Source organism: Phoenix dactylifera, chromosome 3 (genome assembly GCF_051530095.1).
Source record: "Phoenix dactylifera cultivar Ajwa chromosome 3, Ajwa_hap1_PhDact_Kaust_v1.1, whole genome shotgun sequence".
In the NCBI taxonomy this organism is placed as follows: Eukaryota; Viridiplantae; Streptophyta; class Magnoliopsida; order Arecales; family Arecaceae; genus Phoenix; species Phoenix dactylifera.
This window is the reverse complement of record NC_143192.1, coordinates 27,897,501-27,922,401: the sequence shown is the minus strand read 5'-3', so window position 1 is coordinate 27,922,401 and position 24,901 is coordinate 27,897,501. Positions and strand designations below refer to the sequence as shown.

The window sequence follows — 24,901 nt, the reverse complement described above, 5'->3', positions numbered from 1 at the left end:
ATCCAAATACTTCCCTCTTTTTATGAACTCAACAATGAAGACCCATACAAACATTTAGATGAGTTCCTTGAGATCTGCACCACTGTCAAAATTCAGAACTTCACTAATGATGCTCTGAAACTTAGGCTATTTCCTTTTTCTCTTAAGGATAGAGCTAAGCAGTGGCTCCATTCATTAGAAGCCAATTCCATTCTTTCATGGGCCCAAATGCAACATGAATTTCTAAAAAAATATTTTCTCATAAGAAGAACGAACCAATTTAGGCGTGCTATCACGAGCTTCTCCCAATCTGACGGGGAAGAATTTCATGAAACTTGGGAGAAATTTAGAGATTTACTCCGAAAATGCCCACATCATCAAATACCCAAATAGCAATTAGTGTAATGTTTCTATGACGGGTTGTCTGAACGAAACCGTCAGATGGTTGATGCTTCTTGTGGGGATACTTTCATGCTTAAAAGTGAACATGAGGCATGGCAATTGTTTGAGAACCTTAATGAAAATTCCCTCCACCATGCCTCCTCCGCTCGTCAAGCACCCCCGAGTTCTCAAAGAAAAGGAACCATATATGAAGTTAGCCAGTCCATAGGTCTATCTAACAAAGTAGATGCACTATCCCACAAGTTGGACCAGCTAATGTCTAAAGAACAGCTTCCAAACTTTTCCCAAGCACAAGTGTGTGCTCTCTGTTCTAGTCCGTCTCATACTGTTTTTGAGTGCCCTTCGCCAGCACAATTCCCTGAATTTGTGCAAGAACAAGTAAATGCTGCCCAAGCACAGTCCTGACCGGGTAATGATCCATATTCTAACACTTATAACCCGGAGTGGCGCAACCATCCAAATTTCTCTTGGAAGCAGCAGACTTCCAATACCTCCCAGCCTTATTCCCAAAACTTTCAACCGTTCCAGAATGTTCATCCAGACCGTCCTCCTACTCACTATTCACAATTTCAACATGTCCCTCCTCCAGCACCCCAAAGAGATATGGCTTTTGAGCAAAAAGTTTTGACTGCCCTTCAAGGACTCGAAGCCAATACACAATTGTTGCACTCCCATACCCAGTCTATTGCCAAATTAGAAACCCAGCTAGGGCAGCTACCAAGTGCACTAAATAAAAGAGAGGAAGGCAAGTTTCCAAGCCAATCAGTGAGTAAACCGAGAGGGCAGTACATGGCTCAAGAGACTCACCCGAATGATGTTCACCATGGACAAGCTAATTCCATGACTACCTTAAGAAGCGGACGCGTAGTGGACAATAAGGTTGAAGAAAGAGAACATAAGGAAAATGAAGATAGGAGTATGACTATGCCTAAAGAGATCCCAAACTCCTCTATGTCGCCATCAAACCCAGTATCGACCACACCTTTTACACCGAAGGCTCCTTTTCTTCAATGTCTGAAAGCACCTTCTTCCTTCGGCATGAAAGGAACTTCATTGGAAGAAATAATGGAGGTCTTCAAACAAGTCAAAATCAACCTCCCTCTCCTTGATGCCATAAAACAAGTTCCATCGTATGCCAAATTTCTCAAAGACCTTTGTACCCAGAAATGAAAATCTAGGACACATGTGCCTAAAAAGGTCTTCCTAACTGAACAAGTGAGCTCCATCTTCCAGCACAAAACCTTTCCTAAGTTCAAGGATCCTGGTGCACCTACCATCTCCTGTGTGGTAGGAGACAATTCTATTGATCATGCACTATTAGATTTAGGGGCAAGTGTTAATCTTCTTCCTTATTCAGTCTATGAGAAGTTTGGATTAGGTGAACTAAAGCCTACTTCGGTGTTCCTGCAATTGGCTGATCGATCTGTCAAAATACCACGAGGAACAATTAAAGATGTCCTAGTCAAGGTAGATAAATTTTATTTGCCAGTTGATTTCATCGTCCTTGATATGGAACCTGTGCCGAACCTTAAGAAATAGATCCCTATGATTCTCGGTCGTCCCTTTCTAGCTACAGCCAATGCATGTATTAACTGTAGAACTGGGGTGATGGATATATCTTTTGAAAACATGAAAGTTAAACTAAATGTATTCCATGCCTCTGATCAACCTACAAAGGAAGATGAGTGCTTTCTAGTTGACAAAATGGACGATCATGTAAAAGAAGCCCTTCCCTATATTCTGGCAGATGACCCTTTGAAAGCATGTTTAGCCCATTTTGACATTGATAATTTTGATTTAAATAAGGCCATAGAAGAAGTCAATGTCCTACTTGACAATCCGTCTCCCACAAATTCTCATCCTTGGCGTATCCGATATGAACCTCTTCCTACCCTTTCTAGTACGCCACAGTGCCCTTCCATCGAGTCCCCTCCCAAACTTGAGCTAAAGCCACTTCCGGTAACCCTTAAGTATGCTTTTCTAGGATCCGAAGATACCCTACCTGTAATCATCGCGGCTGACCTGTCTGACAAAAAGAAGAGTCAACTTTTGAGTGTACTCGGAGAACACAAACATGCAATTGGATGGTCCGTAACTGATCTGAAGGAGATTGACCCATCTATTTGCATGCATTGAATTCACCTAGAAGAAGATGCAAAATCGACCCGTGAAATGCAAAGGAGACTCAACCCAAACATGAAAGAGGTAGTCAAGAAAGAAGTAGTAAAGTTACTAGATGCCGAAATCATTTACCCTATCTCTGATAGCAACTGGGTAAGTCCGACTCAAGTAGTACCAAAGAAGTCGGGCATTACTGTGGTTGAAAATGCAGAAGGAGAGTTGATGCCCACACGCACGACCACTAGCTGGCGTGTTTGCATTGACTACAGGAAGTTAAACTCCATGACTAGGAAGGACCATTTTTCTTTGCCCTTTATTGACCAAATATTGGAAAGGTTAGCCGGTCAGGGTTTCTACTGCTTCTTAGATGGTTATTCTGGATATAACCAAGTGGCCGTGTATCCCGATGATCCAGAGAAAACCACTTTCACATGTCTATTTGGGACATTTGCGTATAGAAGAATATCATTTGGACTCTGCAATGCACCCGCGACATTTCAACGATGCATGATGGTAATTTTTTCTGACATCGTAGAAAAATTTCTAGAAGTATTCATGGATGATTTTTCAGTTTTTGGCCCCTCATTTGATGATTGTCTCAGTAATTTAGCCCTGGTTCTGAGAAGATGTAAGGAGACCAATCTAGTGCTGAGTTGGAAAAAGAGCCATTTCATGGTTCAAGAGGGTATAGTCTTGGAACACATTGTGTCCAAAAGGGGTATTGAGGTAGATAAAGCAAAAGTTGATCTTATTTCTAATCTTCCTCCACCCAAATCTGTGAAACAAATCTGTTCTTTTCTAGGCCATGCTGGTTTTTACCGTCGCTTCATTAAAGACTTCAGCAAAATCTCTAGGCCCTTGTGCAATCTCCTTGCTAAGGATATACCCTTTGTCTTTGATGAAGCATGTAAAGAGGCCTTTGAAAGACTCCGATCTAAGTTGTCTGCAGCACCTGTCATACAACCTCCCAATTGGACCCTTCCATTTGAACTTATGTGTGATGCTTCTGACTATGCCATTGGGGCGGTTTTAGGACAACGACTAGAAAAGTTACCTCACGTCATCTACTACGCTAGTAAAACACTCTCAGATGCACAATTGAATTACACTACTACTGAGAAAGAATTGCTAGCTGTAGTATTTTTCTTGGACAAGTTTCGATCCTATCTCTTAGGATCCAAGGTTATTGTATTCACTGATTATTCTGCTCTTCGATACCTCTTTTCAAAGAAGGACACCAAGCCTCGTCTAATTCGATGGATCCTGCTGTTACAGGAATTTAATCTAGAAATTCATGATAAGAAAGGCACCACAAATGTTGTAGCAGACCACTTGTCTAGAATCCTTCTCGAGCCTTCTCATAGCACTTTCCCACTTCATGACTCCTTTCCAGATGAACAATTGTTTGAAGTGCAACAAGAAAAAACACCATGGTTTGCCAACATAGTAAACTATCTTGCCATAGGACAAATTTCTGATCATTGGTCCAAGCAGGACAAGGATCGATTCTTTTCGCAAGTTAAGTTCTACTTTTGGGATGACCCAGATCTGCTTAAGTACTGTCCTGATCAAGTAATCCGTCGATGTGTGCCGGAATGTGAATTTTTAGAATATTCTTGATTTTTGTCACACCCAAGCCTGCGGAGGACATTTCGGGGGTAGAAAAACTGTAGCTAAAGTCTTACAAAGTGGATTCTATTGGCCCTCCTTGTTCAAAGATGCTCACAATTTTTGTCGGACTTGTGAGCGATGCCAGCGAATGGGTACAATCACCTGTAGAGATATGATGCCACTCAACCCCATTTTAATTATAAAAATTTTTGATGTCTGGGGTATTGACTTTATGGATCCTTTTCCACGTTCTTTTGGTTTTGAGTACATTCTTGTCGAGGTTGACTATGTCTCGAAGTGGGTAGAAGCAGTTGCCACTAGGACTAATGATCATAGGGTTGTGGTTAAGTTCTTACAAACAAACATATTTAGTCGCTTTGGCACACCCTGAGCTATCATTAGTGATGGAGGATCACATTTCTACAACCGATCTTTTGAAGCTTTGGTTCGCAAGTATTCAATCACCCACAAAGTTGCCACCCCATACCATCCCCAAACAAGCGGGCAAGTTGAAGTTTCCAATAGGGAGATAAAACACATCTTAGAGAAAACAATACGTCCTGATAGAAAAGATTGGTCTCAAAGGTTAAACGATTCTCTCTGGGCTTATCGTACTGCCTATAAGACTCCTATTGGCATGTCTCCTTATCGACTGATTTTTGGAAAAGCTTGCCACCTACCGGTAGAACTTGAGCATAGAGCTTTTTGGGCCATTAAAAAGTTTAACTTTGATATGGCAGCAGCTGGTTCTAATCGGAAACTTCAACTCAACGAGCTTGAAGAGTTACGCAATGAAGCATATGAAAATGCCAAAATTTACAAGGCAAGGACTAAGGCTTTTCATGACAAATACATTAACCGTAAGTCTTTCGAGCCTAATCAAAAGGTTTGGCTATTCAATTCTAAATTGCATCTCTTTCCTGATAAACTTCGCTCTAGGTGGGATGGTCCCTTTTTAGTTAGGAAGGTTTTTCCTCATGGTGCAGTAGAAATTCAGAACATCAGTGATGGTCGTGTCCTGAACGTCAATGGTTAAAGATTGAAACCTTATATAGAGTGTGTTGCAGATGGACAGTTGATTGAATTCCTTGATTTGACGGATCCTATTTATCGGGATGATTAAGGATGCATTGCATCTGGCTGAAGACGTTAAACTTAGCACTTGTTGGGAGGCAACCCAATTTTCATAGGTCATTTTTGCACATTTTCTTGTCGCATTCTTTTTCAATTTCTTAGCAGGAGTCCTCATATTATTGATGCAACTACGGTAAAATGCTTCTATCCTCCATATGCATCATATTTTCGTCCAAAATAAAATTAAATAAAATAATAAAAAAATATAATAATATAATATTCCAAAAAAAAAACATTGAGGACAATGTCTGGTCTAGGTTGGGGGTTATAAGATTCGACTTTTTGAAGAAATTTTTCGTATTTTTTTAATATTTCATCTCAAAAAGAAAAGGAAAAAAAAACCTAATTTCTATGCCTTAGTGCTGAAATGATAAATGCACAAAGTATATAAAATCTAACAAGCCCAATGATTAGTCAGAAGTAACACAACTTGAGTTCTTTTCGTTAAAAGTTCTTGAGTTGTAAGATAATTTTTATTTTGGAATTTCACAACACACATGGCCTGCACTTCTAAGGGTTAGGTTCAACATTATGTTGTTAAGTCTGGTAGCAACCTTGAGTCCTGATGAATCATACCTATCTAATTCACTATTATCACAACAAAAAAAAGAGTGAATTTAGCTAGGTACATCGAAAAGGGCTACCTATTGTCAAAGGTCAGTGGGCTTGTATGAGGAATCCGAGCATAGGTCCGTAGGGGAGTCTTGATGCTCAACACCTTATGCCATCTAGCGTGGGAGTTGTTGACTGAATGCTCGCTACACGGAGGAATCATTACAAGAGTAAAAGTACATAATTTATTTATAAATGTAAAATAAAAAAAAATATAAAAAAAGAGAAAAAGAAAATAACATTGACCTTGAAAAAGATGATAGTGTGAAAGCCGTCGTTGTAAAAATTCGAGTAAACTGGAATATTACAGATAAAGCCCATGAGGTATTAAAGTAAACATCCACAACTCTCGAAATCCTGCAAGATAGGATGATTTTGAATCAGTGATTAGGTCTTATCTGACCAATTCTTGAAAACTACTAGCTTTAGCAGTATTTTGAAAAATCTAAAGCCTTAGCTTGTGTATGGTCCAGATTTCACCGAGCACCCAAGTATAAATAAGTCTTACAACTTTCTAACGGAAACTTAATGACTTCAACTTAAGTTGCATACTGACCTAAGATTTGGGCTGACTTAGTAATTAAAACTTTGTGTGCTTACTAGCACTAATGCATTTGAAATTAGATTTTACAAAACAATAAAATAAATTCTTTAGACAGCAATTTGTGGGTATCTAAGCCGGAAACCCTCACGAGACAAAACTCGTCCACTAGGGCCACCTAGGGGTTTAAAGCCTTATTGCATACGGTAAATGCAATCGCGATTCCTGCGAAAGTGAGTTAGTTTTTTTATTTTGCTCGAGGACTAGCAAAAAGTAGGTTGGGGGGTGTGATAAGTGCTAAATAATGCATAAATTAATATCTTATTCATAGCATTTATCATTATTTTAATTCATATATTTTGTTAATTTAACTAAAAAAATATGTTTTCCTTCAGCATTTCATTTTAACTAAATTATTTTAATTGATTTGCTTTATTTTATTGATCGAATCTAATGTATGCAGGTAAGTCAAATTCATTAATTTTTGAACCCAAATTGCACGCACCCTGCAAATTAAATCCTCTCAGATTTCGATTCATCCATTTATCCCAATTCCCCTGCATCACATCTTAGCCATTCGCATTCAATTTGCTCTTTTCTTTTCATGTGTGCATGAAACATCCCAGCCAACCTCCCGTGCTTTCCTAGCCGTAAGCACAACCAAGATCTTTCTCATTGCACATCATCCACGTAAGTGTCCTTCCTAGCTCCCCTGCATTCAGGACATACATCTAGAATCAAACATGGACTGAATCCCATGCATCCTCATCCCATCGGAATTAACTCCATCATCTCGGATTACAGCCTTACCCCTTCTTCGGATTAACTTCATCGTCCATGGCTTGATTTCATGAAATCTCCAACGTCCCAGCATCCTCATCCTCTCCCCATCGTGTCTTCACTCCACAGCCTTTCCACGGATAAGCTCCACCTCTTGATCATGAAGCAGATCCATCTTCTTCCAGATCATTCCATCATACAACCGAGTCCAAGCTCCCTCCCGTAAGATAAGCTTTAGATCCCAACGAGGATGAGCCTTCCGAACTTGATATTCTCTTCCGAATCACAAGTCAATCTCCCTTCTGTTTGTAATTGGTTGCTACCCGCACGTTGATTCTCCCACTTTCAGCATCCCAGATCAAACCCATGTTCCAAATCCCAGCTGAATCTAGCCTTCATCGCCCATGGATAAAGCCAGGCTTCCGCTCATCTCACGTGTGTCCTCCCTCCCGTCCGTGATTCAAGGATCAGCTCCCGGTTCCCCTGTTCCGAGCTCATCTTTATCTCGAACCAAATCCAAACTCCATCCCATCCGTATTTGTTCCTAGCATCTTCCTTCTCTCTCGATTCATCCTTATCTTCTTCCCAACGATTTCCCCCATCTCAGCTGTGAGCAACATCCCTTGCATCCGAGAATCAAGCCAACTTCATCCACCCATGCCTCCCCTGTTTCACTTGCTTCATCTCCCAAGCCTCTTCTTTCGGATCACCTCCCACCAAATCTAGCTCCTCCCAACGTCCAGAAAGCAAGCATCCCAAAGGATCGAGGTGACTTCAGCCAACCAATCCAGCCGTTTGGCGAGCTTCAAGGATCCAGCGATCAACTCCATCCAGCAGTGTGTCCAAGGATCAAGGAATAGAGCCTCACAGATCACTCCCTTCCAGTTCATCCCAGCGTCCGTGAGCTCCTTCCAACTTCTCCTGCATCCGGATCTCCCATGGCCAACAAATCTCAACTCCTCCACGCAGCCGGATCAACTCCATCTAGCCATCCTTATCCCACATTCAAGCTTATCCTTCGCACGAAACAGGAGGGGGTGAGAGGCTATAAAAAGAGGAGGGTTTTCTTTGGGATTTATCCTTCTTCCCCATCGGGGGACTGATCCCAGCTCTTCTCTGAATCCATCAAGCTTCTCTTCGGTCCCATTCATTCCTTCTCACCCAATCCCATCCACTAGTTCTTTTATTCAGAAAGCCCACGGGAGACAGGGAAGGGAGGAAAGAATCAGGAAAGGAAGGAAGGAAGAAGATGGAAGCTCTTCGTGCTGCTGCTATCGTACACAAATATATGCAGGGCTGATCTCCTCACTAGGGCTGGATGCAGCCCTAACAAAGGGCCAAGGGTTTTATATTTTAATTTTCTATTCCTGGAGTTGTATAAACTTTATTTTGTTCTTAATGAATATTTTATTTCATCTCATATTTAATTTCTGTGATTTTAAGTATGACATTTATACAACTATTTTTTATGATCACTAAGTAAATATAAGATAGTCCATGCTTAAGGAAGATGTAGTGTGCTACCACCTTAGATTAAGGGTAGACATTTCATGCCAACTGAGGATGGATTATTTCTAAATTGCTTTTGTGAATTTCTATTTAAATGCTTATTAGGCTTGTAGCCAATTTGCATGTTAATCCAAGAATAAATTAAAATACAATTAATTCTTGTTCCGATGTTAGTGGTGAATTTCTTGCCCTAGGTTTCCCTCAAACTGATAACATTTTAATTGTATTTTTAATTAAATTTCTTAGTTTAATTTTTTTCACAAACTATTCCTTTTAAATATTTTTTTTTTATTTTTAAGAAAACAACAGTACCCCAATCCCAGTGGATCGATATCCGTAATTACTATCCTACCAGATATGTGCTATTGCGTGGTCTTTTAAAATTGACTATCAGCAAGGATTAGCTCCGAATCACTATAAACTGGTTTGTGTTTGTATTGGCTGCTATCCTCTCTCTCTCTCTTCATTCACTTCATCTAGTAACTTAACTAATTTGTTTGTAATAGATTTAGTTAATTACTAATCATAGTTTTTAATTGGTCGAGAATTAATCCAAACCCAATCACCCCCCTCTTGGGTTGTCTTCTTGGGCAACATTTCTGACGCAGCAAATTATTAGATCCTAGTTGCTTCACAGATTAGAGGGATCAAACAATTACAAATTTGATATCTAACCTAGCAGTAGATTGCAACGAATAATAAACTAGTAGGCCTCCTAGTAATTAAATGAAAACAATCATGAAAATATGCACAGAAGGACATTCGACATCAAAGCATGAATTGAACAATAAAAACAAATTCAGATCTCACAGTTTTATTAATTTCGAGGCTTCTGTTTCTTTAGATCAATAAAAGCTTTAGCCACGCAGAGCCATGGATGCAAACTTCCAAGGAGAAAAGAGAAAGAGGAGTCCTCCAAGAGAAAAGAGAAAGAGTCCCCCGTGCAGCCCCCTTTCTTTCACCTTTATCCCTTCCAAAAAAATCTCCTAACAAATATTCAAATCTGACTAATTACGAAAAATAAAATAAAGTCCTAATATAACTGGGAAAGTGGTGTTTCCAGCTGGGATTTTCTTACATCAAATCTGGAAACTTCTAAAAATTTACCGAGTCAAATCCACGTACTACAGGCTAAGGACGTGCAGCAACTTCAAGACCAATTTTGACCTTGATAAATCTAGTATCTCTCAAAACTCAAAACATGAAAGTTGTAGAGCACTTTCTTGGCATTCACAGTATCTTGAACCATCTTAATCAGAGCTCAGATGAGAAAGTTATACCCAGATTACGAAGCAATGTCGAAACTGTCCAAAATCACTCAATTAGCTTCGTTTTGTACTTAATGCTTCCATTTGCATCCTAAATCAAAATATAAAAATAATGAGTACATTTAGGCACAAAATAAGTATAAAAGACTAAACATTAAGAAAAAAAATATAATATTTTGCATTCTCATCAAATTTCCCCACACTTAACTTTTGCTCGTCCTCGGGCAAAACTCAAATTCACTTTCTCGAAAACATCAAGGTTGCAACGCCATCAATAAAGAACAACCAAGCTCTTCAAAACTCATAACAAATATTCTTGAACAACTTATAATTACTTAGTAAGTATTTTCACTCAAAGATGGAGTGCTAAATACGTAGACCCTTACGGAAATAAACACTCGACTCTCATGTGTTTGAAGGGTACGTATTTCGCTCAAATTCATTCCAATGGAAATGATCTACCATAAGCTTGAATATCTTCTCATTCTCCACCATTGAGATCACATGCATAATACGAATCATAAGAACTTTTCAAGGGTTGTAACGGGGCTTAGGATCAAGGTGGAAAATATTTGGGAATGTAACTCAAAAGCCATCGAAACTAGTGGAACAAAAATGAATCAACTCAAGCTCGAATATATGACATGTAAAACCAATCACTCCATTCAGTAGCTTCTTCAATTTGGCTTCAAAGTATTTAAACTATGTGAAACTTCTGTATTGAAAAAGAGATCGTTCAAAAGGAACACTTTTCGTTTGCCGCAGGGAACGATCTTTCACAACAGCTTCTACCTTTGTATATATCACATATAGACAGATCCCTTTATTTATTATTATTATTATTTTTTTGACTTGTAGGAGGAATTATGAACATGAACAGTTTGTACATTAAAAACGATTTTCTCCATTACTTTTCTCTTTTTTTTTTTTGGATTACAGCAACTATGGAACTCACAAATTGAGAATGAAAACATGTTCCATTTCACCAGTCATAGCCATACCACAAATCCAGACACCCCCACACTTATTTCTTGCACATCCATACATATCACAATGATGAATAATACTCCACTAGTTCTACAGCTTGGGTAAAGGCATTGTTTTTTTTTTTTGTCGGGTTTAAAGCTTGTAACGTGGGTTCACAATAAACGAAAAAGGTCAATAAAGCTTAAAGGGGTTCAACAAAGGAAAAAATTAATTACAAGGTAGGCTATTTAGCTTATGTAGCTTATAACAAAGAAGGCCTTAATCATGTTCATGCATGTATGTGTCAATGTGACCTCGAAGAGAATCAAAGCAAGTTCTAGAGAAATAAATCCATGGAAGAATATCTCTCATGAAAGAAAATAGTGAGACTGATATGGATGTGTCAGTCTAAAGGCTCAAAATCTCACCGGCTTTTGTCTACCAAATTTAGTCACTACCATTCTCAAGGAAAATAACTAGACTAATTAATTCTAAGTTGGAGAATTATGCTATGAGTTTTTTTTTCAAGCTTAATTGAATCTTGCTCATGACATACACAACCTAAATCCCTCCCCTCACTTAAAACTTACGTTGTCCCCAATGTAAGGCTAAATGCAAAGGCAAAGCAAAAATAACCAAAATATAAGTGCAAAAATAAGAAGAAAAAGGAACGAACTCCCCTTGGGTTGCCTCCCAAGCAGCGCCTTTGTTTATTGTCATTGGCTTGACTCAATGCTTCCTTCTTCAATTAGTATAAATCGGGTCCTCAAGGTCCAACTCTGCTACATTCTCTACTTGGAAACCTTCAAAGAAAGGCTTAAGTCTATGGCCATTCACCTTGAACACTTTGGAAGTTGTTAAATTTTGAATTTCAACTGCACCATGAGAAAAAAATATTAGTAACAACAAAAGGTCCAATCCAATGAGAATGCAACTTACTCGAAAACAAACGAAGCCGTGAATGGTATTGTTATGGGGGAATTGAGCCGCCATGCCCCACGTGATCGGCACGCGTATCCAGGAAAGCTACAGCTGCCCTATGATCCAGCACTCCGACCCCGAGTCGGACCTCCTCGGCTCCGCAGCCCGACCCCGGGTCGGCTGCCCTATGATCCAGCACTCCGACCCCGAGTCGGACCTCCTCGGCTTCGCAGCCCGACCCCAGGTCGGCTGCCCTATGATCCAGCATTCCGACCCCGAGTCGGAGATCTTTTGATAACGACAGGCTATTCTCCAGAGGCACGCCGCGGCCTCCTGCTCCACTACTCCCTGCAACGGCTGTACCCGATGCTGCCCACGATCTCCTGTATCGACCGTACAAAGCGGAGCTCCACTACGCCCTGCCATGACCGTACCCGGCGCTGCTCCACGACGCCCCGTAACGGCCATGTCAGTGGCCATTCTATCGTGCCCCACGACGACAAACCCCCCGGAGAGACCTCCCAGCCAGGTATGTATGCGGCTGGGGGGAGAAGGGGGGGGGTAAGCAATACCTCCCAGAGCACTCTCTCCCACTTGTGATTATCATCTCTCCTCCTCCAATCTCCTCTGACTTGACCGTCGGAGGGCCATCACCACCCTGGTGGTGGTGCAAGGCTTGTTTGCAGGTTCCTTGGCGGAAGGTGGAGCGCAACCAGCACCAACCAAGACAACTCAGGCGGAACCCCGTTCACACCGTCGTGTCAATCGTTCTCGGTTTGGACCACCAGCAACAGTTGGCGCTAGAGGAAGGGCCGAATCTCAGAACGATCGTAATGGCACGGCGAGGTGGTCGCGGAGCTTCCAATGCTTCCGGTCGCGGAGCCTCTCGCGCCTCTGGCCGGGAGGCTGCTGCATCCCCAACACACTCTCAGCAGCATTCCACCGCTTCTCCTCCCATTCAGACGGTCGAACCTGCTCAGTTCGACCAGCTAGCCCAGCAGGTTCGCACCCTCGCGGAGGCAGTGCAGAATCTGCAGGGTGTGATCTCTCGGGTGCCGCAGCGGGCTCAGGAGCCGCTGCTCCCCGAGCACTCGCCTCTTCCTCACAACCCGCGCTCCTTCCTCTCCCATGGAGAGGAGCGCCGGCGCGGGGAGGATTCTCGAGTGCGGTCCATTCTGCCAGGACCTTCTCATCGGAGCTGCGCGGGGTACGAGAGGCGGACCCGGGCGCGTTCTCAGACACCCCAGTCCTCGAGGGGCCCGCACTCCAGTCGGTCCCCCTCGCGCCGCTCCTTGTCTCCCACCCACCGGTCGCGCTCCCTGGACCGGCGGGTGGACGATCTCCACAGACAGCTCCAGGTCCTGAAGGGCCACTCCAAAGATCCCTTCGCCGACTTGGAAATCTCCTCCCAGCCGGCGCTTGCCTCAAGGATCCTGCGAACCCTAAACCCGCCGGGGTTCAAAATGCCGGCGATCGAACCCTACGACGGGGCGGCGGACCCACGGGACCACGTGGAGAGTTTCAGGACTCTTATGCTCCTCCATGGAGCATCGGATCCTCTCCTCTGCAAGGCCTTCCCGGCGACCCTCCGCGGCCCGGCAAGGGCGTGGTTCGCCGGCCTGGAGGCTAATTCCATCCAGTCCTTCCACCAGTTCACCCGTCTCTTCATCAGCCATTTCGCCGTCAGTAGCCGGCGAAGACTGGTCTCCGACTCCCTCTTCGATGTCCGGCAGAACGAGGGAGAGAGCCTGCGGGATTATCTCACCCGCTTCAACAAGGCAACACTGGAGGTCCGGAATTTGAGCCAGGAGGTGGCTCTCTCAGCCCTGAAGCGAGGCTTCCGGAAGGGCAGACTCACCTTCTCCCTGGACAAACGTCTGCCGCGGAGCTTCCCGGAGCTGTTGTCTCGGGCAAACCAGTATGCAGACGCCGAGGAGGCAGCCTCCCACCGGAACAAGGAGGCCGCCGAAGCCCCTCTAAAGCCCGGGAAGAAAAGGCGAAAAGAGGCACCCCAGAGGAGGAGCCCGACGCCTCAACGCCGGCGCAGAAGCCCGTCACCAGCAAGGAACCACGGCGCCACACGCCCTCGTTCTCCGCACCGACGCTTCAACCGGTACACCCCACTCCTGGCCCCCCGGGCCCAGATCCTCATGGAGGTCAAGGGGCGGGAGGACCTCCCGGTCCCGAGGCAGATGAAGAAGATCCCTGGGAGGAAGCCTTCTCGGGCGTACTGTGAGTACCACCGAGACCACGGCCACGATACCGAAGACTGCTTCCAGCTTCGGGACGAGATCGAGGCTCTCATTCGCCGAGGACGTCTCGGTCGATATGTAAACGACCGACGTCCCCCCGCAGACCCGCGTCCAGCCGACCCGGCCCCTCAGGAGCCTCGGGAGCAGAATCGACCCGTTGCGGGAGTGATCCACACCATCACTGGGGGCTGCTCTCGGCCCGTGAGGAACGCAGGGGGCTCGGCGGAAGTATCAGGAGTGGCCGTCGCGAAGAGGCAGCGGGTCGGAAATGTAATCACTTTTTGTGATGAAGATGTAAAGGGGGTTCAGACTCCCCACGATGACGCCATGGTGATCTCTCTCACTATGGCGGACTATGATGTAAGGCGTGTTCTTGTGGATAGTGGAAGCTCAGCTGATATTTTGTATTACGAGGCCTTCCAAAAGATGGGCTTTTCCCGACAATTGTTGCACAAAACATCCACCCCCCTCATAGGATTCACTGGAGACGCTATCTCGGCCGAAGGTGTCATCGAGCTGCCTGTGACTGCGGGCATTGCACCCGCAGAAGCCACGGTGCGGCTCGGGTTCTTGGTCGTCCGTGTCCCCTCGGCCTACAACGCTATCCTCGGACGACCCGGACTGAACGCCCTTCGCGCGGTGGTTTCTACCTACCATTTGCTCATGCGGTTCCCCACAGCAGCCGGGATTGGAGAGGTCCGAGGTGACCAGCCGACCGCACGGCAGTGTTTCCTAGCAACTCTCAAAGGGAAGAAGCCCATGGAGGCCCTAAGCGTCGAGTCACTTGACGCCAGAGACGAAGTGGCCTTGCGGCACGGGGAGCCGGCCGAGGGCGTAATCGAAGTTCCCCTCGAAGAAGGCTGCCCGGACCGCACGGTCCGGGTCGGTGCCAATCTCGACTTGGAAGCTCGGCTCCGGTTAGTGGAATTCCTCCGAGCCAATGCAGATGTGTTTGCCTGGTCGGCGGCCGATGTACCTGGGATCGACCCGGAGGTCGTTTCTCACGCCCTCAACGTCGATCCGACCCACCGACCGGTAAAGCAAAAGAAGAGACACTGTGCCCCGGATCGGATCCGGGTGGTCGACCAGGAGGTAGACAAACTCTTGGAGGCAGGTTTCATAAGAGAGGTGAGCTACCCCGAGTGGCTGGCAAACGTCGTACTTGTCCGGAAGGCGAGCGGGAAGTGGAGGATGTGCGTCGACTACACCGACCTGAACAAGGCGTGCCCCAAGGATAGCTTTCCGCTTCCACGGATAGACCAACTGGTCGACGCGACTTCCGGATATCAGCTACTGTCTTTTATGGACGCCTTCTCCGGCTACAACCAAATAATGATGGCTCCACAGGACGAGGAGAAAACTGCCTTCATAACAGACCGGGGGCTGTACTGTTACAAGGTAATGCCCTTCGGTCTGAAGAACGCTGGCGCCACTTACCAGCGCCTCGTCAATAAAATCTTCAAGGAGCAGATCGGCCGGAATATGGAGGTGTACGTGGACGATATGCTGGTAAAAAGCCGCCATGCAGACCAGCACATTGCAGATCTGGAGGAGACTTTCACCACCTTGCGAAAGTTTCGCATGAAGCTAAACCCAGCGAAGTGCGCTTTTGGTGCTTCGGCCGGGAGGTTCCTCGGTTTCATTGTCAACCAGCGCGGGATCGAGGCCAACCCGGACAAGATCAAAGCCATCCAAGATATGTCCCCTCCGACCAAAGTGAAGGAGGTTCAGGAGCTCGCTGGAAGGGTCGCCGCGCTCGGACGATTTGTGGCAAAGTCGGCTGAACGCTGCCAACCATTCTTCAAGGTGTTGAAGCGCCCAAAAGACTTCCTCTGGACGGCCGAATGCCATGCGGCGTTCGACCAGCTCAAGGAGTACATGGCGTCTCCTCCCCTGCTGTCCAAGCCGCAAGAGGGGGAGATGCTCTACCTTTACCTGGCGGTCTCCCCAACCGCAGTCAGCGCAGTACTGGTTCGGGAAGAGGCAAGACTTCAGAAGCCTGTATACTACATCAGCCGAGTCCTCCGGGATGCCGAGACGCGGTACACGAAGGCTGAGAAGATCGCCTTCGCGCTGCTGACTGCGACCAGGAGGCTTCGCCCCTATTTCCAGGCTCATTCTGTCACCCTTTTGACCGATCAACCACTGCGGCAGATTCTCAGCAATCCAGAGAATGCGGGACGGCTGGTGAAGTGGGCAGTAGAACTTGGTGAGTTCGACATCCGCTACCAGCCCCGACCAGCCATCAAGGCCCAGGTACTCGCGGACTTTCTCGCTGAGTGCACTGTGCAGGAGGCGGAACCTAAGCCGCCGGAGACACCCAGCCTCGATCTCCCGATCTGGACGCTCCACATTGACGGGTCGTCGAACCCTGAAGGTGGAGGGGCTGGGCTGGTCCTCACCAATCCCGATGGAGTGATAGCCGAGTATGCCTTGAGGTTCGGATTTCCAGTGACCAACAATGAGGCGGAGTACGAGGCCCTAGTCGCGGGACTCAAACTCGCCAAGGAGCTCGGCATCCGGCGTCTGAAAGTCTTCACCGACTCCCAGCTGGTGGTCGGGCAGGTTCGAGGGGAGTTCGAGGCGCGGAGCCCGACCATGCAGAGCTACGTCCGGAAGGTGCAAACACTCATTCCCGACCTCGGCAGTGTTGACATTCAGCAGGTCCCGAGGAGCGAAAATGCCAGGGCCGACAGGTTGTCCCGCCTAGTGGACGCAGACGCGCACAACTTGTCGAGGGCAATCTACCTGGAGACCCTGGATGCCCCGAGCATTGACGGGGCTGGAGCGGTGATGGCAATTGATCCGGAGCCGTCTTGGATGGACCCGCTCGTCGCCTACCTCGCCGAAGGAATCCTCCCTGAAGACGAAGATCAGGCCCGGCGGCTTGTAAAGAAGTCCGCCCACTACGTACTTTATGAAGGGAGGCTGTATCGGACCTCGTTTACCGCCCCCCTCTTAAGGTGCCTCCGCCCCGCGGAAGCGGCCTACGCCCTCGGCGAAGTCCACGAAGGCATCTGCGGATCGCACTTGGGGGCTAGGTCCTTGGCGCATAAGATCATGAGGCAAGGCTACTATTGGCCGACCTTGATGGAGGACTCGAAGGACCACGTGCGGAAATGCTACGCCTGCCAGCGCCACGCCAACGTCCAGAGAGTCCCCTCTGTCCCCTTGGCGCCAATCACCGCGCCCTGGCCCTTCGCACAATGGGGAATGGATATCCTCGGACCATTCCCCGTCGCTTCGGCCCAGCGGAAATTTTTGATTGTCGCCATCGACTACTTCACCAAGTGGGTGGAGGCAGAGCCACTGGCCACCATCACGGAGGCACAAGTCCGGAAGTTCGTGAAGAAGAACATCATTGTCCGATTTGGAGTACCTCGGGTCCTCATCTCGGATAACGGTCGACAGTTTGATAACAAGCACTTCCGGGACTTCTGCGAGGAATTCGGGATCGAGCATCGGTTCACATCCGTGTCGCATCCCCAAACCAACGGCGAGGCCGAGGTCACAAATCGGACAATCCTCCAAGGTATCAAAGCGCGGATCGGCCGGACGGGGCAAGCTTGGGTCGAGGAACTCGAGAATGTCCTTTGGGCGTATCGGACCACACAACGGACTCCTACTGGAGAGACGCCTTTCAGCCTAACCTATGGCACGGAAGCCGTTGCCCCCGTGGAGCTCGGACTCCCCTCGCCTCGGGTGGCCGCGCACCGACCCGAGGCCAATTCAGAGCAACTCCGAGGGAACTTGGATCTCTTGGAAGAGGCAAGGGAAATGGCTCAGGTACGGATGGCAATGTATCAGCAGAGGGTGGCCCGATATTACAACTCCAAAGTCCGACCGAAGCTTTTCAGAATTGGAGATCTGGTGCTGAGGCGAGCTAAGGCATCTCAACCTACGGAAGGTGGGAAGCTAGCGCCAAATTGGGAAGGCCCGTATAAAGTTCGTTGGGTAAACCGACCTGGCTCCTACCAGTTGGAAGCCCTAGATGGCCGAGAAATTCCAAGGGGCTGGAATTCCGCTAACCTGCGGATGTATTACCAGTAGAACAACAAGGCCAGAAAGACAATTTAAAAAGGTGCAATACTTTTCATTTCAATAATTTCTGGTTACAGTGGCGTGCTCGTGTGATTACAAGGAATTCCCAGAGGGGAATTAGGGAGTAAAGAAAGTAAAGAAGAGGTGGGGACCCAAACCCTCAACCCAGGGCGGCTGCAGTCCCACCAGAAGTGGGTGCTTCTAACCGGAGGCGCCATCCAGCACCTCACCAAAAAGAGGAGGAGCCGCCGCAGAAGAAGCTCCCGCTGCCCCCAGGGGAACGCCGCCTCCAAAGGATATTCCCATCTTCCCTAGTGGTAGGAAAGAGAAGGAATTCGAGGGGGAAGAGTATATGGAGGCGCGGTCCCGGATTGAGCGTCCGGCGCAGAGCTCAACCGGGAGGCTGAACTTCAAGGAGGGGAGATGTGATCCCGGATGAAACGCCTAGAGCGGAGTTCCGCCGGGGAGACCCTCCTTGTTGATCCCAGATGAAACGGCTAGTTGGCTGAAGTTGTAAGGGGAGCGCCTCCCCTTTCCTTCGACAGGAGTCTCTCAGTCATATGCCAAGGAGGAGGTCCGCGATCCATGGCAACCTGCAGCTCCGGCTTAGCAAATTCCATCGTACCTGCACCTGTATTTATAGCCAAGCTGCGGCCCCCTGGTAGTTCCGATACGGGTGGCTCCAATAAATGCAGGCGCACTGAATCCGGAGCCGTTCCGGCTCCCGAGGCGTATCTTCCCGCGATTTCCTAAGCGTCATTCTCCTTAAATCGCATTCTTTGTGCAGGACGATCCGGGTGACGTATACCCCTAGGTCCACGTGTCTCCGCTCGCGCCCAGGCCGCATCCTCCTCGAAGAACCCGCGTATCGCGGCCGCTCAACTAACACTCCTCACCAGCGGCAACTGGCGATCCGATTTCCCAGGTAACGCATTAATTAGCGTTTAATACCCTTCTCGTGTTCCCCCCAGGCAACGCTTGGAGGAGAGGAGAAACACGGTCGCGGCTGGGCACAGAGAAACCCCGATGGGCGGCGAGCGACAAGTGGCCGACCAACGAGTGGAATCTCTCGAGGCTCGGCCCTCGGATGCCTGGCTAACCCGATGATCATCCCGGGAGCAGACTAGCCGGAAGCCCCGACCGGTCGCCTCGGCTTGCGCCAGCCTTGGCCGACCAACGAGTGGAACCTCCCGAGGCTCGGCCCTCGGATGCCTGGCTAACCCGATGATCATCCCGGGAGCAGACTAGCCGGAAGCCCCGACCGGTCGCCTCGGCTTGCGCCAGCCTTGGCCGACCAACGAGCGGAATTTCCCTGAGGCTTGACAACCCTCAGATGCCTGGCTAACCCGATGATCATCCCGGGAGCAGACTAGCCGGAAGCCCCGACCGGTCGCTTCGGCTTGCGCCAGCCTTGGCCGACCAACGAGCGGAATTTCCCTGAGGCTTGACAACCCTCAGATGCCTGGCTAACCCGATGATCATCCCGGGAGCAGACTAGCCGGAAGCCCCGACCGGTCGCCTCGGCTTGCGCCAGCCTAGGCCGACCAACGAGTGGAATCTCCCGAGGCTCGGCCCTCGGATGCCTGGCTAACCCGATGATCATCCCGGGAGCAGACTAGCCGGAAGCCCCGACCGGTCGCCTCGGCTTGCGCCAGCCTTGGCCGACCAACGAGTGGAATCTCCCGAGGCTCGGCCCTCGGATGCCTGGCTAACCCGATGATCATCCCGGGAGCAGACTAGCCGGAAGCCCCGACCGGTCGCTTCGGCTTGCGCCAGCCTTGGCCGACCAGCGAGCGGAAGAATTTCCTGAGGCCTAACCCTCGGATGCCTGGCTTAGCGCCGGAAGAATTTCCTGAGGCCTAACCCTCGGATGCCTGGCTCAGCGCCGGAAGAATTTCCTGAGGCCTAACCCTCGGATGCCTGGCTTAGCGCCGGAAGAATTTCCTGAGGCCTAACCCTCGGATGCCTGGCTTAGCGCCGGAAGAATTTCCTGAGGCCTAACCCTCGGATGCCTGGCTCAGCGCCGGAAGAATTTCCTGAGGCCTAACCCTCGGATGCCTGGCTTAGCGCCGGAAGAATTTCCTGAGGCCTAACCCTCGGATGCCTGGCTTAGCGCCGGAAGAATTTCCTGAGGCCTAACCCTCGGATGCCTGGCTTAGCGCCGGAAGAATTTCCTGAGGCCTAACCCTCGGATGCCTGGCCTAGCGCCGGAAGAGTTTCCTGAGGCCTAACCCTCGGATGCCTGGCTTAGCGCCGGAAGAATTTCCTGAGGCCTAACCCTCGGATGCCTGGCTCAGCGCCGGAAGAGTTTCCTGAGGCCTAACCCTCGGATGCCTGGCTTAGCGCCGGAAGAATTTCCTGAGGCCTAACCCTCAGATGCCTGGCTTAGCGCCGGAAGAGTTTCCTGAGGCCTAACCCTCGGATGCCTGGCCTAGCGCCGGAAGAGTTTCCTGAGGCCTAACCCTCGGATGCCTGGCTCAGCGCCGGAAGAGTTTCCTGAGGCCTAACCCTCGGATGCCTGGCTTAGCGCCGGAAGAATTTCCTGAGGCCTAACCCTCGGATGCCTGGCTTAGCGCCGGAAGAATTTCCTGAGGCCTAACCCTCGGATGCCTGGCTTAGCGCCGGAAGAGTTTCCTGAGGTTTAACCCTCGGATGCCTGGCCTAGCGCCGGAAGAACTTCGGGAATCAAAAGTCAGCAAGAAGCAACCAAGAGCTAAAAAAAAAAAAAAAAAAAAAAAAAAAAGAGGACGAGGGCGAGATGAAGAAATATTCGACGTGCATTAATTTTCAGGGCCGAGGCCCATACAATTGGGCAAAACGCCGACATACAAAAATAAAAAAGACAATGAAAGGTACAAGAGGTCAGCTTGGAGGAACTCCCGGGTCGGGAACGCCGGGCTCGTCCGCGGGAGGCAGGGAAGCAGCAGGAGAACCAGCAGGCGATGGCGCCGGAGAGGAGTCCAGGAGGGAGATCTCGCTCAGGTCAACTTCGGGATACTTAGCCGACACCCTTGCCAGGCCCTCCTCGAAGCCCAAGGTGAAGGCTTCGGCCCCCGCGTCCGACGCGTCATGGACAAACTCGTCAGACTGGCGATAGGTCCGCACTGCCTCCGACATATCATGGGCGAACTCGGCGGACTGGCGATAAGCCTCTACCGCCTGACGCCCGATTTCCGCCCTCTTCTCGGCCAGCTCCGCCTCAGCTCGCTCCATAATCTGAGCCTTGGCCTCCAAGACCTTCGCCACAATCCGGCCTTCGGCCTCAGAGGAGACCCTCAGCAGATCAGCCTGAGCCTCTTTATGCTTCGCCTCGGTAGCAACCCGAGCGGCCTCGGCTTCCTTCAGGCGCGAACGGAGCTCTTGGACGTCCGTGCATGACTTCTCCAGGGCCGACTCCAGTTCGCCTAGTTTGGCTTCAAAAGAGCGGATTCGGTCGCAGGCGTTGTCGGCAGACCGCTGGGCCTTCTCCCACCGCTCTCGATAGTCCGCGATCTTCCGGGACTGCTTTTCAGCCCGTTCCTCCGCCTTCTTGACCCTGCTTTCGAGGCCCGAGGCGGCTTTGAGTTGCTCCCGAGCCTCTGACAGTTGCTCCTCCAGGGCGGCGAAGCCGAGTGCCCGCTCTTCGGCCTCCCGGAGCCTCGCCTCGAGGTCCCCGGTCGTCCTGCCTGCCGCAGCCCGGCCTCCCTCTTCCATTGCTTTCAGCCGGTCCTCGGCCTTCGCCAAAAGCCCCGCCTGTTCCTTGTAGCACTCCTCCAGACGGATCATGTACTGGGCGAGCTAAGAAATAGGAAAAATAAGGGAGTCAGGCGGAGAACAACAGAGCCAATAAATGGTGAAAGACGGCCAGAAGAACACTCACCGACATGAGACAGACGCAGCTGGCGGCCCCGACGTCAGAGACATCCAACTCCCGGACCCGCCGACGGTCCTTCTCCAGCAACACTGTTTCGATGAGATTTCGGGCGCCATCGGTAGTGAAGGCAGACCCCGATTTCTCCCCGGAGCCGGATGGTGGTTCTGCAGCCTTACCCTTATCCATCGCCTGGGGAAGAGTCCGGCTGATCACGCTCGGGGCGGGGGTCGCCCCAGGAATTGATAGGGTCCCGCTCGGCCGGGGCCTCGGCGCGTCCCTCCTCGAGTCATCAGGAGCCGACCGAGTCGAAGGCCGGGTTGGGGACCGATCACGTCCGACCCGTCCGTCTTGAGCAGGCTCAGGTGGCACCTCCGGAGTAGCGGCAACCTTACCACCGGAGGGCTGATACAGCGTCAGCTGCCGGTCGGTGCCCACGACATCTCCCTGACCGGTGGGCCCGGACTCGTCGGTCGGCATCGGAGGTATCTCCTTACGGGACTTCTTCGCCGGTGGGGCCCCGCTCGGAAGAGCTCGTTTCCTCCTCCGGACTGCTTCCAGCAGGGACGCCCTACCAACAGCCTTCGACTTCACCGACCGCATGACGTCGTCGACCTCTGCAAGAAGGACGGGATGGTCAGGGACTGAGAAACCGAAAGGAAGAAGGAACGAAAGAGAAGAAAAGAGCTAAAGAAACGATGGCGGACTCACGGTCGGTGGGGACCGAGCTCAAACCGACGTTCACCAAGGTATCCTCAGAAATGAGGCGGCCCACCGGGGGAAGCTGGCCCTCGGCGACCAACCCCTTCAAGGCGGCGACGCCCTCGGATTCCTCCCTCGACAACTTCGACAGGCCAATTGGGGACTTCACCGGCGTCCCCCAGATTGCCCTGATTTCCCAGGAGGGGTCTGCATCAACGAAAAAGAAGCGCTCCTTCCAGTGGTGAATGGAGGTAGGACCCTCCTTGACAAGGCCGCACCCTCGCCGCGCTGCGAAGCACCACCACCCTTTGTCCTGGGGGTGGCCGCTCAGGCCGTAGAGCTCCCAGAAAACGTTCAAGGTGGCGGGAATCGCATGCAAGCGACAGAGAACCTGGAAGACCGTCAGAGCACGCCACGAGTTCGGCACCAGTTGCGTCGGTGCCATTCCTAAACCCCGGAGCACCTGTAAGACTAGGTCTGAAGGGGGAAAGCGGAACCCGGCCTGGAGGATGCCCTCATTGATGGCGATCTTCCCTCGAGGAGGATGAGACATCCTCTCCTCAGGCCCTGGGAGCGTGGCATTGCAGGCCTCGGGAAGGTGGTACCGAGCCACAAATCCGTCTAAATCCTCGGCGACCAGTTTTGACTTGATGCTATCTGCTCCCACTTCGCCCATCCCTAATGGCCAATCTACGGTCGGGACGGGGTCAAGAAGGAGGGAAAGGCCGGAACGACTGGGGTGCACTAGTACAAAAAGAAAAAGTATGAAGAGCTCAAAGTAGAAGAGTGGGAAACTCACTTGAAGAGGAGGAAGAACGGCTCCGAGAGCGTCAAAGGAAAAGCAAGCGAACGTTTCGGCGGCAACAATGGTAGCGCAAAGGAGAAACTCGAAAATGTCCGTAAAGAAGAAGACGGACGGGGGAGGGCCCCCGATTAAATAGGCGAAAGGGCAAGTGACACCTCGATGACGCCAGAAGACGCCTGGCCGCCGAAGGGTCGCTCGCACCCCAAAGGCGAATCGACACCATTAAGGAAGGATGTCCGCCGAAATCCTCAGGTTGCCAGGTCAGCAGCAACCGCCATACGCCATAAAGAAGGCGGGAAGCTTGAAGCGCGCGCGCCTCTCCGAAGGATGGCGGCAATCTCGAAACATCACTCCCTTCACCTGTTCCCCTTCTGGTTCCAGGCTCGGAAGTGGGGGGCTACTGTTATGGGGGAATTGAGCCGCCATGCCCCACGTGATCGGCACGCGTATCCAGGAAAGCTACAGCTGCCCTATGATCCAGCACTCCGACCCCGAGTCGGACCTCCTCGGCTCCGCAGCCCGACCCCGGGTCGGCTGCCCTATGATCCAGCACTCCGACCCCGAGTCGGACCTCCTCGGCTTCGCAGCCCGACCCCAGGTCGGCTGCCCTATGATCCAGCATTCCGACCCCGAGTCGGAGATCTTTTGATAACGACAGGCTATTCTCCAGAGGCACGCCGCGACCTCCTGCTCCACTACTCCCTGCAACGGCTGTACCCGATGCTGCCCACGATCTCCTGTATCGACCGTACAAAGCGGAGCTCCACTACGCCCTGCCATGACCGTACCCGGCGCTGCTCCACGACGCCCCGTAACGGCCATGTCAGTGGCCATTCTATCGTGCCCCACGACGACAAACCCCCCGGAGAGACCTCCCAGCCAGGTATGTATGCGGCTGGGGGGAGAAGGGGGGGGGTAAGCAATACCTCCCAGAGCACTCTCTCCCACTTGTGATTATCATCTCTCCTCCTCCAATCTCCTCTGACTTGACCGTCGGAGGGCCATCACCACCCTGGTGGTGGTGCAAGGCTTGTTTGCAGGTTCCTTGGCGGAAGGTGGAGCGCAACCAGCACCAACCAAGACAACTCAGGCGGAACCCCGTTCACACCGTCGTGTCAATCGTTCTCGGTTTGGACCACCAGCAACAGGTATAGAAGGACTTTTTGACCAACTTTAAACTCCTTCTTAGAGATCATCTTGTCATGAAAAGCCTTCATCTTTTCCTTGTAAATCCTTGCATTCTCATAGGCATCATTGCGAATTTCTTCTAACTCTTGTAGTTGTAACTTCCTGTGCTCTCCACTTTCATCCATCTTCATATTGAAACTCTTGATAGCCCAATAAGCTTTGTGTTCTAACTCAACTGGAAGGTGGCATGGTTTCCCAAACACCAACCGATAAGGTGAC

At 49.9% G+C, this 24,901-nt stretch overlaps 1 protein-coding gene across 1 annotated transcript; it reads right to left on the bottom strand.

The window, feature by feature from the left end:
* Window positions 1-20,702: 20,702 nt before the first annotated feature.
* LOC149768015 (uncharacterized) lies at window positions 20,703-24,640 on the bottom strand. The gene is made up of 3 exons (XM_089929522.1): window positions 22,699-24,640; window positions 21,997-22,604; window positions 20,703-21,914 (listed from the first exon to the last, which is right to left on the bottom strand). Exons 1-3 carry the CDS (start codon window positions 23,363-23,365, stop codon window positions 21,000-21,002), a joined length of 2,190 nt encoding a protein of 729 aa, XP_089785648.1. The 5' UTR covers window positions 23,366-24,640; the 3' UTR covers window positions 20,703-20,999.
* Between the last annotated feature and the right edge of the window lie 261 nt (window positions 24,641-24,901).

Bases quoted from the DNA above. Each gene is read 5' to 3' on its own strand.
- LOC149768015 (XM_089929522.1), bottom strand. From the start codon at position 23,365: ATGGGCGAAGTGGGAGCAGATAGCATCAAGTCAAAACTGGTCGCCGAG. The intron at 22,605-22,698 runs GTGAGTCCGCCA...TCCTTCTTGCAG, and splicing joins GAGCTCGGTCCCCACCGACC to AGGTCGACGACGTCATGCGG. The intron at 21,915-21,996 runs GTGAGTGTTCTT...CCTATTTCTTAG, and splicing joins GCTGCGTCTGTCTCATGTCG to CTCGCCCAGTACATGATCCG.